This window comes from Nyctereutes procyonoides, unplaced genomic scaffold, assembly GCF_905146905.1.
Source record: "Nyctereutes procyonoides isolate TBG_1078 unplaced genomic scaffold, NYPRO_anot_genome, whole genome shotgun sequence".
In the NCBI taxonomy this organism is placed as follows: domain Eukaryota; kingdom Metazoa; phylum Chordata; class Mammalia; order Carnivora; family Canidae; genus Nyctereutes; species Nyctereutes procyonoides.
In genome coordinates this window covers 67,081,357-67,096,689 of record NW_026575142.1, presented here as the reverse complement: position 1 = coordinate 67,096,689, position 15,333 = coordinate 67,081,357, and the positions used below count along the sequence as shown (strand labels likewise).

General features: G+C 42.6%; 1 protein-coding gene across 7 annotated transcripts in view; it reads left to right on the top strand.

The window, feature by feature from the left end:
* Window positions 1-15,333, top strand: part of PLD1 (phospholipase D1) — a 203,867-nt gene that overhangs the window by 136,900 nt on the left and 51,634 nt on the right. For all 7 annotated transcript variants that reach the window (XM_055307789.1, XM_055307788.1, XM_055307784.1 and 4 more), the window contains 4 exons: window positions 1,236-1,364; window positions 2,103-2,221; window positions 3,765-3,878; window positions 15,039-15,149. In XM_055307789.1, the coding sequence (XP_055163764.1) occupies window positions 1,236-1,364; window positions 2,103-2,221; window positions 3,765-3,878; window positions 15,039-15,149 (473 nt within the window). The remainder of the gene's footprint in view (window positions 1-1,235; window positions 1,365-2,102; window positions 2,222-3,764; window positions 3,879-15,038; window positions 15,150-15,333) is intronic.

Genomic DNA, 15,333 nt, shown 5'->3' with positions numbered 1-15,333 from the left:
TGAAGACGAGGATGAGAGGGAGGGAAGATCATTCCAGATGGAAGGAATAATGTGCCAACTGCACCAAGACAGAACAGACCACGCCTGTCAAAATACTGTGAGAAATGTGGTGCACACAGGGCCTGGGGTGGGGAAAAGAAGGATCAGAAAGGGAGGTTGGCACCAGTTTGGGAAGAGCCTTCTGTGCACACTCAGCTTTACAGATTTGACTCCCCGTAGGTAGCAGGTGGTCTTAAAATGCTTTTAAGCCAACAGTCTGCATTTTAGAAAGACAGTAGTGGGGACGTGTGGTGGTAGGGGGCCCGGCCACAACTCTCACTGGTACTTGCTACCATTTATTCACTCACCCAATAGTTTTGCATCCAGTGTCTATTTGTTAAGTGCCTCTCTCGTGCCAAGCGCTGCATTTGTGATTTGTAGTTCTGCTTGTCTTCCTGCTTAGTGGTCTTTGTGGTCAACGTAGCCCTGTAAACGCACAAACTATTTAAGGCAAAGTATTTACCTTTAAGTAAAATGGTCCCAGCAGGGCTCTTTGTGAAACGTTGCAGTGGTTTGCTGCTTTTGCACCTGTGTAATCATAAGTTCTGTGTGTTGTGATTTTTTTCGTGGATGTCATTTTTGATGCTGGGAATGTAAAATGTTAGGGGCCTAGGATTTTAGATGCCATCCATGTAGGCCAAATTCTTCCTTTTAGATGCCATCCATGTAGGCCAAATTCTTCCTTTCTTTGGAATCCCTGATCCAAAAAGATGAAGCTCAGTATCACTTAGCTTGACGATCTAGGGCTGCAAATCTGAGGTTCTTGCTTTTGAGGTGCAAAAGACAAGAATTATGTATCGGGCATGCACCGTATCAGTCGGGGAGAGCCAAGGGCATGATTTCTTCATGGCCTTTGCCTCTCGTGTTTCTCTACCTGACCTGCTCTTTGATTGTCCCTCCCAGTGACTTCTTGATTCACAGTTAACTCCATGATCCGTTCTTTGGTCATCTGGTAGATGGGGCAAAGAATGTTGGATTTCAGTGTCAAGTGATGAGCCTGGTGATAGGGCCAACTACCCACTAATGATAAACTTGTGTGCATTGTGAAACCTTGCCAGCCCACGGCCTCAGATGGCACGAACACCTAGTTTTGAGCCTTAAGGAGAACAGTTCGGAAGTCTCTAAGGGGCTAATAAATGAGAGGTGAGCCTCCCTCCCTGAGGCCCACCTGAACACAGTCTCTGCTGCCTTCACAGACACCAGCTCCCTCCGCAGTTTACAGACGGGCATGGGAGAGCTCCATGGGGAAACCAGGTTCTGGCATGGAAAGGACTACTGCAATTTTGTCTTCAAAGACTGGGTACAACTTGATAAACCTTTTGCTGGTGAGTACCATGATAGTGGGTGGCTGCTTATATTTTGTCTTTTACTTGTCAGCATCTGAGCAAGTTTGCATGGGCAGGCTGTCATGTCCTGTGTTCTGCTTTGCTTTGTTTTGGGTATTTGGTAAAAACTCTGGGGACTATGATTCAGCCATACACTTAAGGACTTTTCCTTATAGTCATAAAAAGGAAAGAGCGTGAGATACAGCTTGCTGTCTGAAAACCCTAGGTTTCATCTCAGCATATCTTGGGGGTAATCACCTGTAATTCTGTAAGAGATGGTGCCCTTCCTTTGATCATCTCCTTTTCTGAGTATCATCTTCATCTCCCAGCATTAAAATGGCACATTTTCAGACTATCACTTGTACATGTTCGTCTAGGAGAAGATAGAGATGGAACTGTGTACACGGCCTGGGGTTATTTGAACAGGACACAAAAGGAAAATGTGATATTAAGGACACACCTTAGATCATTGGCACCAACTCACATCTTGCCTTGCCTAGTGATTATCTCATACTAAGTGAAATGGAAACATCATGGGGGAGGGACACGGTTGCGGGGGGACTGTGCCCCTCCATGTGGTATCTATGTTTCCCTTGGCCATCAAGGTACAGTTCCACCAAGCCAAGTCAACACTCCCATGTCTCCTTTTACCTATCACGGTTGGGGGCAGTGCTGGAATCAGATGGCTCGTCCCTGGCACAGCAGTTAGTGACGATGCTTGCCCGGGCCACCGGGCAGATTTCATTGACAGATACTCCACTCCCCGGATGCCGTGGCACGACATTGCCTCCGCAGTCCACGGGAAGGCGGCTCGCGACGTGGCGCGTCACTTCATCCAGCGCTGGAACTTCACGAAGGTCCGTGGTTGGTGTCATCATGACTCCGTCCACATAAAGAGAGCGAGCCTGGGAGACGAGAAACCTGGTGGGGTTGGCGAGAAGGTGCTGCGGTGGCTCGTCTGGCATTGAGGGCCTGGTTGTCAGGGCGCCGGGCTCTGTGGGCAGAAGAAGATGATGTTCCTGAACTTTCACTCCACAGACACTTCAGTGCACAGAGAGATGGATGCTACTTTCAGGGCCTGCTGTGATCCTTTTAATGTTTTGGATACTCAGTGCTGATTAAGCATCGGGTCTGGACTGACGGTCATCTGGAGGCCTATTGAAGGGGGGACAGGGGTCTCGTTTGGATGAGAGAGCTTGAGCTTTCCAGTCCTCCCAGTCCTGGCATTGCGCTGGGTTCATACTGGTCCAGGCTTCTGGAAGGCGGCTCTGAGCAAGGGGAGTGGTGTGAGCACGTTTCCTTCTCTTCAGACTGTGGCTGTGCCTTCATTACAGGAATAACTTAAGTACCTACCATCTGGCTGTCATTAAGGTCCCATCTTATTTACTGTAAATTGTGATGAGGCCTTAGTCTCCTTGATAATCTGGGGGAAAAAAGTCTTATCAACAATTTAGAATCTCACCTTGATTTTCATTTGCATAAGCTTTTATTTACATAAACTTGATGACTTTTTAGAAATAAAGGAAATTTTTTTTGAGATTTATTTATTTTAGAGAGAAAGAGAGAGTGAGAGAGTAGGGGGTGGGGTGGGGGCAGAGGGAGGAAGAATCTCAAGCAGATTCCCCACTGAACATGGAGTCTGAGAAATAATGAAAATATTTTTTAACAGAAATGAAGGGAGCATGAATGAATAAATGAAAGGATATTACTCTTAACCTACTAGTATCTGGGATTGGTTTTGGGATTTCGGATGCTTCTATGCTCTGTTTGTGGTAGGATAAGTTGGTAAACCCCAGAAAGCTTTTTAAAAACTATACAACCTTTAGCTCAGGAAATTTTTTTTTTTTTGGCTATTTCAGTTAAAGAAGTAATCTGATAGGGAATTTATTTTGACATTGCTTCTAATAAGCCTGACAAAATGAGAAATAACTGAAATGTACATTAATAGGAATTTGTTTAACAAATTATGTTCTTTATCATTTTCTTATGAAGTTATTAAAATAGGATATGCAGTGCTGTACTGCTGTGACAAGATATCTAAAACATAGTAAGGAATCAGTCTACGAAAAAAATGCCATTTTTGCAACTATGTGCCTCTAAATCCTAGAGTATATTTAAACTTTCTTTAAAAATATAAAATAATACATGCCCACTACATAAGGTTAAAAAAGAAGAAGAAAAAGAAGGAGAAAAGGAGTTCTCTGACACTGGAAAATGGAAAGAACATTATAAAAATAAATAATCTATTGCCTCTTCAACTAGAAACTCCACAGTTAACGTTTTTCTTCTTCACTTTCAAATGAATCTGAATTTCTTTTATAATCACAAAGTAGGAAAGAAGGGAGCTATTTTCTTATCTGGATCTTTTTTTTTTTTAAAACCTGTTTTCCTTTATTTTAGATCATGAAATCAAAATATCGGTCTCTTTCATATCCTTTCCTGCTTCCAAAATCTCAAACAACAGCCCATGAGTTGAAATATCAAGTGCCTGGGTCCGTCCATGCCAATGTACAGGTAAGTCTGGCTTTTCTTTTTCACTAGATGCTACTGGGTAAAATTACTCTTATTGGATTTAGTGGCTATTACGTTGGCTTCAGTGAGGACACTGAGTTGACCTCACAATGAGGACAACTCCAAAACAAATCTGAAGAGACCTTTTAAAATTTAGAATTATATTTCCAATTTAAAATGTATTCCATTTATACTCTTTTTAAAACTCTTTTATAAATCAAATAAACACAGAGCTTTACTTCCTTAGCACTTGTTTCTTCTGTTACTCGTCTTTTACTCTACACTGCAGCAGATTTATCATTATCTTTACATGAGTGTCTTTTATTTCACCTGTATTATCAATTTCTTTAGCAACACATTAAGTTTTTTTTTTAAGATTTTATTTATTTATTCACGAGAGACACAGAGGCAGAGACGCAGGCAGAGGGAGAAGCAGGGTCCCTGCGGGGAACCCGATGTGGGACTCGATCCCAGGACCCCGGGATCATGACCTGAGCGGAGGGCAGACGCTCAATCGCTGAGCCACCCAGATGTCCTAACACACTTGTTTTTTAGGCCTCTTTTCCTCCCACTGTAGCTATCCTAGAGTCTTACACATGGTAGGTGATTGATAATCTTCTTAGCTGATTCACTTTGATAACAGTTATAGAAAACAATTCCAGTTAACAAGCATTTCCCTTATGAGAGGGTCTCACAGAAAGCATGTGTATTCTTAATCTGTATAATCCTTCATGCATAAATTGTAAAAACATCAAATGCTCCAGAAATTTATATTCCTATCTTTTTGCCTTTTTTTTTAAATGTGTTTGATATTATCACTCGTAGATTACAGAATGACTAAAGAGGATTGATCAATCTGGAACAGCTCATCTATACATACAGAATATTTTGAAAAGTTTCTTTGTCCTCAACTCATGACATTTGCTATAAAGGGCCTGGTTTTAGTTTCCTCAAGAATATTAAGTGGACACATATGTTAAAAATCTTTATGTCACAAGGATTCCAATAAATGTGTTCACAATTGGAAAATGTGTAAATGAATAAATATCCTTAGAAAAGGCCGGTCAAGGAAAGGCTGGTCCTGTAATTGCTTCCGAAGTAACCCTAGCAACATGACACACAGTAAACTGGGGACTGAAGTGACCCTAGCAACATGATATCCCCATAAACCTGGGACTGACACGGCTAAGCACCAGGAATGTGGCTGAAACTTCACATCTAAGAAGCTAGTTATAGTTCAATCTAGTTTTAGTTCCTAATTAACCACATGCCTTTTAGGGGATCTTTTAGTAGAATATGGAATTTGCTTAATGGAGTCACATAATTTTACCACATCCAGTCTAAGCACCTCAAATTACAAATAGGAAAATTAAGACCCAGTGGAGCTAGGAGACCTGTCCAGGGTCACCAGCTGGCTGTAGATAGAGGTGGAGCTTGAAATCCTGCTCTAGTCCTTTGTTACTGCGGCTCTAATATCTTGAGGTCATCAGAGAAAGAACTAGGATGGGCTGCCCTTGTTCAAGGTCATCACTGTCATCATCAAAAGTATTATTTAAGTAGGGACACCTGGGGGGCTCAATCGGTCAAGCATCTGACTCTTGATTTGGGCCCAGGTCATGATCTTGGGGCTGTGAGATCGAGCCCTATGTTGGGCTCTATGCTAGGCATGGCGCCTGCTTAGGATTCTCCTTCTCCCTCTCTCCGCTCCCCTCTAAAAAGGGATTGTGTAAGTAAAGGTCCAGCAGTGGGCTACTGACATCACTAATACAGACTTATATAAGCTGGTCATGGATTCTAGTGAATATGATCATGTAAATGAAAGGCCTAAATCAGTTACTTTGTACTATACACAAGTACTCCTTTGTGTCTAAGGAATAGAAAGACATTTTAGGAAATACCTATAGCAAATATTTAGTTATCCCAGGCTACAGGAGACAAGTAATTTAAACTTAGAGACATAGATGTGTATGTGTTCATATGTAAGTTAATGAATATTTTATGAACCTGTTTAATTTTATTCTACTCAGAGGGAAAAATTACCCATGTTATAAGATAGGAGCCTTCATGTTAGGAAAACAAGAGAGTCTAACTTAAGATTTGAGGTGGCGTTAAAATTGATTCGGTGATCGACTTCTCACAGTTAGCAGACACTAATTAAGCATCTGTTAGGAAGGAATTTCTGGGAATTGTACATTTTTGTGACCAGCAGAGGAAGTTGTATCCTGGTGTTGCATAAACATACGCCTTCTCCTACCTGTTGGTAAAGCCCTGTTTTATAGAATCTCATCGGGTCCCCTGCAAGCTAGATAGATACTCTGCATGTCCGCTCTACAAACTGCCCCCCTCTTGAGTCACCTTCTCTGCGTCACTGAACGCAGTGTTAGGGGTGGGGCTGGACCCGTGAACCTCCTAATAGGCTTATATGTTCATCCTCCATATGCTCCAGTGGCCTGGTCTCAGGAACCAGTGGAGCCAGTTGATTTGAAAGGAAGTCTACCGAGACTTACTCGTAGGTTGGTTAAATGCCATCTGCTTGCACAGGGAGCTCATCCATGCTTACTTGGGTGCTAAGAAAGAAGATAATGGTTCTTCGCCTCTGGAAATGTGGTTAGCTGGGGGAAAGAGGAAGCTATGACGTTGACGTAGTCAATTAATGATGCTGGATGTGGTCTAGGACGCACGGCCAGCATGAAAGTACGTGGCCCAGCATGCTGTGAGAGTCCGGCAGTGGGGACGAGAGCACTGGGTGTCTCTCATAAGCAATAAGCTGGCCTGCGCAGTCAGTGGTGGAACCAACGGGCTCAGACCTTTTGCTCTTGAGGAGTTGGCAGGTGGGTGGGGTTGAGACGGCATAAGGCCAGATTGGGGTTGGCCTGGGGTGCTGGCCTGGTTCATTTGGACCTGATCCTGGAGATGTTAGTGAACTTTGGAACTTATTTTTTTTTTTCACCTGGGGCATGCTATAGGAATGCTTTCTGAAAACCAACCAAGGTCAGAATTTCCAAACCTGGCTTTACCTGTGAGATGCTGATAGCTATGCCCCGATTTCCATGGACAGACAAGTTTTGCGGATTTTCTAAGCACAGGATTTCTTAGCACTTTTAGTATGCTGGTGTGGATCAGGAATCGCTAAGAATGAATGTGCTGAGAATTTCCCAAGCTGAACTGACGGAGGAGCTCTCATTTTTGTCACATCTGTTTCTACCTCTCTGAATGAACACACTTTGGGACCCAAAGTTTACACAGATGAAGAACTTAGACTAGAGACAGCGGAAAGGAAGGGGATCAGTAAGGAGGCTTGTGACTGTAATTCTAGCATATGCAGAGTTTGCATTTGTAAATCAGTATTCTTTTTCTTAAAGAGGACTCCCCCACAATTTAAAAAGTGTTAGACCTCACAGAACCTGAAGCTGTTTTTCAGAACTGCCAAAATAACTCCGGTTGTGAAAACAGGGGGCCCAGCCAGGCGATGCCAATTTTTTGAAGTCAGGAGAGTCTGAGATGACCAGAAACCGAAAAAAAAAAAAAAAAAAAAGAAAAGAAAAGAAAAGAAAAGAAAAGAAAAGAAAAGAAAAGAAATGACCCTGCTCTGTTTCTCTTTTTCTATAAAGTTCTGACCACGGTGTTGTTTCACTTCACCTTATTTACGGGCTCTCAACATTATTCATCTTGTCCTAGACATTATTGTTTTCGAGTCATGAGCCTATAGAGCCTAGAGGCCAAAAGCAATAATCTAGCTGAATTCCTGGTTTTCCAGAGAATCCAGAAGGGAGCCAGGAGATAAGACCTGGTGTGTAGTAGGCAACTTGATATTTAAAGGGTTGATTGTCATCCTTTCAGGCCCTTCCCGCTCTCAGCTGTCATGTGGCAATAGCCAAATAACTCTTACATGCTCTCAGTTGAGAAATTTAACACAATTTAATAAAGTTCTTTCTTAGGCTTATTCTTTTTAAACAAATTCTAACATCATTTTTAACAATTTATTGTTCGTAACAAAATTTAGAGACCACAAGCTTTAACGAACTCAAGGGGATGCTTACAAGGGGAAGGGTAGATTCTAGAGTTAGTGTGTTCAAATCCCAGCTCTGCTACGTACCAGCTGTGCAACCCTGAGTGCTTCACATCTCTGTATGCATTTTCTTCATCAATAACACAGAGATCCCAATAGCATCTGCCTCACAGGGCTGGTGGTGATGGCTAAATGAATCCACGCAAAGCCCTTAGAAAGGTGCACTAGCTTGGATTATATCGATATTAGTTTCAGCCCTCAAGCTTTCCCTAGTGTTTTCAGGAGTTTAGAGCAAAGAAGTTTCCATTTTTCTGGGTGGGCCACTAGGGTAGTCATGGATACAAAATCTTTATACCATGTACTTATTGAAATGGAGAGAGAGAGCATTTGACGTAATAAAGTAGATAGTAGGTGAGACTCATGTTCTTTTATTTGCAAAAGGGAACCCAATTACTTAATTCTTTAACACCAAAACATTGGGCCCCATCATCCTTGGTAATTCCTCACCAGCCGCGATGCACAGCAGTCGCAGAAGGCTTGACATAACCGGCCAGGGTGAACTGAACAGTCAGGGAGGCCGGAGCCAGGGCAGGGGGAACGGAGGCCACCCCCACCAACACGGATTTCTGCTACTAAAAAAAAGTTGTCTGAATCTGAAAGCTGATTTCAGCAACTTCCACTGACACTTTTAAAATAATCTTGAGTGTTTCCCCTCCGAACTGGGCATTCTCAGAAGCCTGCCAAGAACATTTAGGGAAGAAAGCAGAAGGACTTGGGGCCCATGGGTGGAGGAGAGATGGCTCTGAAACCACTTATGCACAGACTATATAAAAGAGCTCGTTTTCTCCCTAAAAGGAGCAAAATAGATTCCCAAATGCTATCATTGTCACTTAAAGTAAAGGACCAAGACAGAGGACATTTGGCATGTCTCTCAAGATAAAAAAAAAAAAAAAGCCTGATGCCAAGTTAGCATCAATATGGGATCAGGGGCGCCTGGGTGGCTCAGCAGTTGAGCATCTGCCTTTGGCTCAGGTCATGATCCAGGGGTCTTGGGATTGAGTCCCTCATTGGGCTCTCTGCAGGGACCTTGCTTCTCTCTCTGCCTGTCTCTGCCTCTCTCTGTGTGTCTTTCATGAATAAATAAAATCTTTAAGAAAAAATATGGGATCAACATAGGGACCAATCCTCTTTGTTAAATTGAGCAGCTTATTGGAGAAAAGCCATTCCTTAGACAATCATTGTTGAGAAGTCCTGCCAAATCAAGAGAACTAATTCCACTGGAGTTACATCTTTTATCTCTCTGTTAAAAAAAAATTAAGCAGAAAAGAAATACAGGTCAGTGTGAATGACATCCAAATTATATTAGTGGAAAAATTTGTTCCTACACTTGGGGAAAATGGCCAGATGACTACTCTGAAGGATGCCAATGTAGGAATCAACATAGATTTCCTCAATCAGTGTCTAAATCAGTATAGATTTCAAATCAACGTAGATTCCAAAGGCCCACAAAATGTATTGTGAAAAAAAAAAAGAAGTAGGTAGGCAAGAGTAAAGAAGGCCCCTTACCCCTAAGGCAGTTTCCTAACATGGAAGCTATTTCCCATTTATGGACCAGGTCTTCGTGCCATGGCCTTCCTGCACTTGCTGCTGTGCTTCTTGGCGGGAGAAGGCCCATGAACAGGGAGTGCTCCCTCCCTGCCCCGGTGCTGCCCTGAAGCTTTAGCATCAATATCTGTGGATTATCTCATTCAGTCGTCACCAAACTGAACTTTTGTGCTACCTCTTATTTTCACAGATGAGGAAAGTGAGACTTTGGGAGGTTGAAATAGCTCAGGGAGTATCGGTGTGGCTGAGGCTGGATCCTGGGCAGCCTGACCCCAGTGCCCGAGGTGGTAGCCCATAGGGAGAGACGGTTCCCCACCCCAGAGATCTGGCTGCTTGTAACCACCAAGGGCTTCAGGGAGGCAGAGCTGCCTGGCGTGCTTGCCTTTTAAGATCCTCTCCTGGGGCAGCAGCCCCAAGTCCTTCCTCAACTGTCTTCTTGCTTCTTTCTGGTTCCCGAGAGCCCCCGTCTATACCTTTTTTCCTAAGATTTCTCTCCCTTTAAGTTTTATTCTTCCAATGTTTCTTCCTCTCCTTCAGCCTCAAGGATAACTTCTCCCTACTATTCAGGCAAAAGCACCATCCTACATGATTGCTACATGTTGTGGATTCATACAAGGTGTGTGCTGACTGGATGACACTCAGTGGCACGAGAGTGGTCATTAGAAGGAAGGGCTTGATAGGATGAGGCAAATTCTTTTTTTTTTTTACATTATTTGTTTCTTTTTTTTAATTTTTTAAATTTATTTATGATAGTCACAGAGAGAGAGAGAGAGAGAGAGAGAGGCAGAGACACAGGCAGAGGGAGAAGCAGGCTCCATGCACCGGAAGCCCGATGTGGGGCTCGATCCCTGGTCTCCAGGATCGCACCCTGGGCCAAAGGCAGGCGCCAAACCGCTGCGCCACCCAGGGATCCCCGGATGAGGCAAATTCTTGAGTGGAGTCCATTTCTTAGTGCTCCTGGCCTGCTGTGCTCCTCAGTACAGACTGGAAGGATGAGACCCAACACTCTGAATGCTTCTCTTACCTCCCGACCTGTGCCACTGATGAGCTCCCACATGGAAGCCAACTTCTGCTTGAGAGACATATGGCTGGCTCTTGTCCTAACAGTCTGTGGTCCATGACTGGCCTGGGAGTTTAGGGAAATAAAAAGAAATTAGGATATGTGCTGAATTTATAGAGAAGAAAAGCATTACAGTAAGAAGAAAGCAACGTGGGACAAATACTAAGAAAGTTTGGAAAGTCTTCCTTCAGGAAGAGATTTCTGTATTTCAATCCATATATTCAACTTGGGCCCACTGTATATAAGGGCGTCTGGGCTTGTGGGTAAAAGAGAAGGTTTGTTTTCTTTCTTTCTTTCTTTCTTTCTTTCTTTCTTTCTTTCTTTCTTTCTTTCTTTCTTTCTTCTTCCTTCCTTCCTTCCTTCCTTCCATCCATCTATTTTTACAAAACGATTCAGCCATTCTGTACATTACCAAGTGCTCACCATGATAAGTGTGGTCACTGTCACTCTATAACATTATTGCAGTATGGAATATCATTGTCTATATTCTCTATGCCACCTCTGTGACTTATTTATTTTATAACTGGAAGTTTGACCTCCTACTCCCCTTCACCTATTTTGCCCGAGAAGGCTATCTTTCAGGTTTAAAAAAAAAGGGGCATAATACAAAGGAAAATGACTGGTTCCAGTTACAGTTTGAAGACTGAAACATAAAATTAGAAATGTGGTCTTTTTATAGGCTTTACAATTGTGTATTCAAGCTTGAGGTTTGAAAAGTGAGGGTTAGATTTGACTCTCAGAATACTTGGGACCAGTGAGATAAGGCCTGTTTCTGCATGTGTAAGCAGGGGTCTGAGGCCTGTCTCAGTTACACTGCTTTAAAACAGAAATGCGAGACACATTGGTCAGACCATTTAAGAAAAATGAGAGAGTAAATCTTAAATTTGAAACAGAAGGGAGTTAATCACAATGAGTTTCACCTCCTTGACTGTTTACAAACCTTCTAGACCATCAAGCATTTAAAGCAGTTGAGTTGATCTGTGTATCACTTCAGGGTCCCTGCTTTAAGGGTAGAGGCAGGACCAAAGGGAAATCTGCATTTTTAGTTTATCTTGTGGTGATAGATTTTTAACTACTTAGAATTATAGTAAATAAAGAGTAACGCCAAGTTATTTTTCTCTGTATGACTTGGAAGATATGCTCAAATTTAATACAAAATGATGACTTTTTAAAATTAAATGAGCTGGGGTGCCCAGGTGGCTCAGTGTTTGAGCATCTGCCTTTGGCTGAGGTCATCGTTCTGGGGTCCCGGGATCAAGTCCCATATTGAGTTCTTCATAGGGAGCCTGCTTCTCCCTCTGCCTATGTCTCTGCATCTCTCATGAATAAATAAAATCTTAAAAATAAAAAATGAAAAAATAAATTTTCATTGTGAGAAAACAATAGTGGTTTCGACTCAAACAACGGATTGTTGATGCTGACCGGCACCCCCGGAAGGGGGGCAATCTCCCACAGGCTGCAGTTTAATAGGCATCAATCAGGGCCCCCACCTCTACTTTCTACTTGGCTTACGCTGTCCTTCAGGTTCTTCTTTTGCCCTACAAATATACTTACTTTAAACATTTAAGTGCATCTTATTTTTTATTTATTTATTTATTTATTTACGATAGTCATACAGAGAGAGCGAGAGAGGCAGAGACACAGGCAGAGGGAGAAGCAGGCTCCATACACTGGGAGCCTGACGTGGGATTCGATCCCGGGTCTCCAGGATCGCGCCCTGGGCCAAAGGCAGGCGCCAAACCACTGCGCCACCCAGGGATCCCTTAAGTGCATCTTAAAAGAGAAACATTTACCATCATCTTTCACAGGAAAGAGGGCAAATGCATGATTTGCATGCTTTCCCTTCTTGGAGCCACCGGCCATCAATCTTAGCTTTCCTCCCCAATGTGTCTAGTTCCTAGGAGCCTCTTTTTGGCGTAGCTGTCCAGGAAACTACTCCAAACTGATTAGACTTGAAACCTACTTGGCACTGCTCATTTATATCTTATGTAAATGAGTTTATTCAATACCCTAATCAGGGCAAATTTTGAGAGTGAGAAAGGAATGAAAAATATAAGGTTTTTGGATTTGCAGGGAAGACTGAGAAGTGACCACCAAAGGTGGTATAAAACTTCACCTCTAAGTTCTTAGAGGTAGAAATCCAACACATCAAATATCTCCTCTGCTCCACGTGCCATTGCCAAGTGTTTATTATGCAATTTATTTCTTCACCCAGAGACTGTGGGGCATGTGTGCACTTGCACATGGGTGTGTGTGTGTGTGTGTGTGTGTGTGTGTGTGTGTGTGTATGGGGGGGGGCGGAGATCGAGAGAGAGAGAGAGAGAGAGAGAGATCTTAGTTGTACAGTGGAGGAAACCAAGCTTCCTGATATTAAAATGGCTTGTTGAAGGTGAAAGAGCTGGTAAGGGCAGAGCTGTAGCACAGATCCCCAGAGTTTCTATCTGTCCAACTTACTCTGCAATTGTATATATTGTTCCCAGAGTTGTGTAGAATCGGATCAGTATGTGTAGTGGAGAACCTTCTCAAGGTCACCTCCATTTTCAGGGCTGTGCCCCTCAGCAACAAAATTTAACATAAATCTGAGTGGACTAGCAACTGGAAAACTTCTATTTCTTCAAAACATTGTCATTTCTACCGATGGACAATAATCCGGTTCCCTAGAGATGAGGTGAAATCAAGATATATTTCCCAGTGCAGATCATACTTATTTAAATTTTCCTTATGAGTTTTCTTTGGAGGTAGTTTACTATCGCCGCTCACAATTAAATGTTCCAGTGGCACATAGTCATCTGATGCAATTAAGTACGTCTTTTGAGGGAAGCTATTTTGTAATAAATGCCTCATAGTAAAGAATAATATTTTGAGGATAGAATCAATGATGTTAGTAAGGACTAGGTCTGAATTTCACTAGTGTTATAGTTGCAGCTTTTAAAGTTATTCAATAGATCAAGAATTTTACAAGATCTTTTATATATAGCAGACATAAAACCAATTACACCCTGGATCACTTTCTGTATCCCTAATAATGTGGAGCCAGTCTTTTGTTTTCAATTTCAGTTGGCCTCATGAGACACAGTTTCAATATTCATTTCAAACCAGGAATAGCAAATCTATCTCCATTGTGATTCTTCTGCAATGTCATGCTATTGCTTTAGGAAAACCAATTAATAAGTATTTATTGAGCACCTACTGTATGCCCGACTTTGCACAGCAGTCATAGTTACAATACAAGAAAAAGTGAAACAGCGGTCCTTAGTTATAAAGGCTTGGGTGTCTTCTAGTCCACCCTCCCACGTACAGCCAGCCTCTGTAGGTCTCTGACATGATCTGCCGAAGCTCAAGTGCATCCTCTAATGTTCTCATTAATAATGGCAGCACTGAGGCACCTGGGGGGCTCAGTGTTTGAACATCTGCCTTCAGCTCAGGTCATGATCCCGGGATCCTGGGATCGAGTCCCGCATCGGGCTCCCTGCATGGAGCCTGCTTCTCCCTCTGCATGTGTCTCTGCCTCTCTTGTGTCTCTCGTGAATAAACAAATAAAATCTTTTAAAAAAATGATGGCAAGCACTTATATACCACTTACTACATATACTTGGGTGTACTAGGTATACACTTACTCCTGCACACTTCACAGTAGTAATTCATTTAATCCTCTCCAGAACCCTAAAAAATAGATAATCTAATAGCACAGAAATCTGAGGCACCAGGAAGTTGAGAAACTTGACCCAGATCAAAGCTACTGAGTGCCGGAGCTAAGCTTTGACCTAGGCAGTCCCACTAGGTATCAATGTACTTAACATATACTCGGGTATCTGAGCTGGAAGCTTTAATGTAATCCAGGGGGTTAGCAGGTGAGTGTCTGAATAGGGGGAGGCAGTATGAATGAGAAAGACGAGCAATGAGGAAACACATCAAGAATCAGCTCATTAAAGACAAAGTCAGGATTATTTATCTAAATGAACCTATTTGTGTTTTAAAATGTATTAATCTGAACACTATCTATCTGGGGGGAAAGGAAACAGCGCATTATCAAGTTAGAGCTAGGGTGACCATATCTTATGGTTCAAAACAGGACATTTTGGAGAGTAAAAATGGTGCTATTAATAAACACACCAGAATAACATGCATTCCGATATAATTGTGGAACCATAATGGAAAAAGAACACCAATGGTCATTCCACTCCCTGCCACCAAAAGAGGTACTTTTGCCATACTCTTGGTAGACACTGCACATCCTGGTTTCCAGTTTTGAATGAAGACAATCCTGGGAGGGGGAGGATATATTCAGGTTCTGATATATACTTCTCAGGCTCCTTCCTTGTGGATTCTATCCAAGGACCAGTTACCCACCTGCCTACTGTCCCTTAGCCCACACATGACACCCAAGTCAGTGTAATCATTCAGTTGTGTAGAAGAAAAAGCATTGATTTCATTGATACATCTGGTGTCATCTTTGATTGTTTGCTCATTCCTGATTGCTGCCTTGCAGTTGCTCCGTTCCGCTGCTGATTGGTCGGCTGGTATAAAGTACCATGAAGAGTCCATCCACACTGCTTACATCAACGTGATAGAGAACAGCAAACACTATATCTATATAGAAGTAAGTCCTGTTTGTGTAAATTACTGTGACACCCTGCCTTCCCATAGATAGCTTACAGAGACCACAGGGCCCCCCAAACCAGGGTCTGCTGCATTAATCAGCATATGTGGAGCCATGAATTCAAGTCATCTGAACTTTTACCTCTCCAGCATGCCTGACATTCACTGTGAATTTTCATTAACTC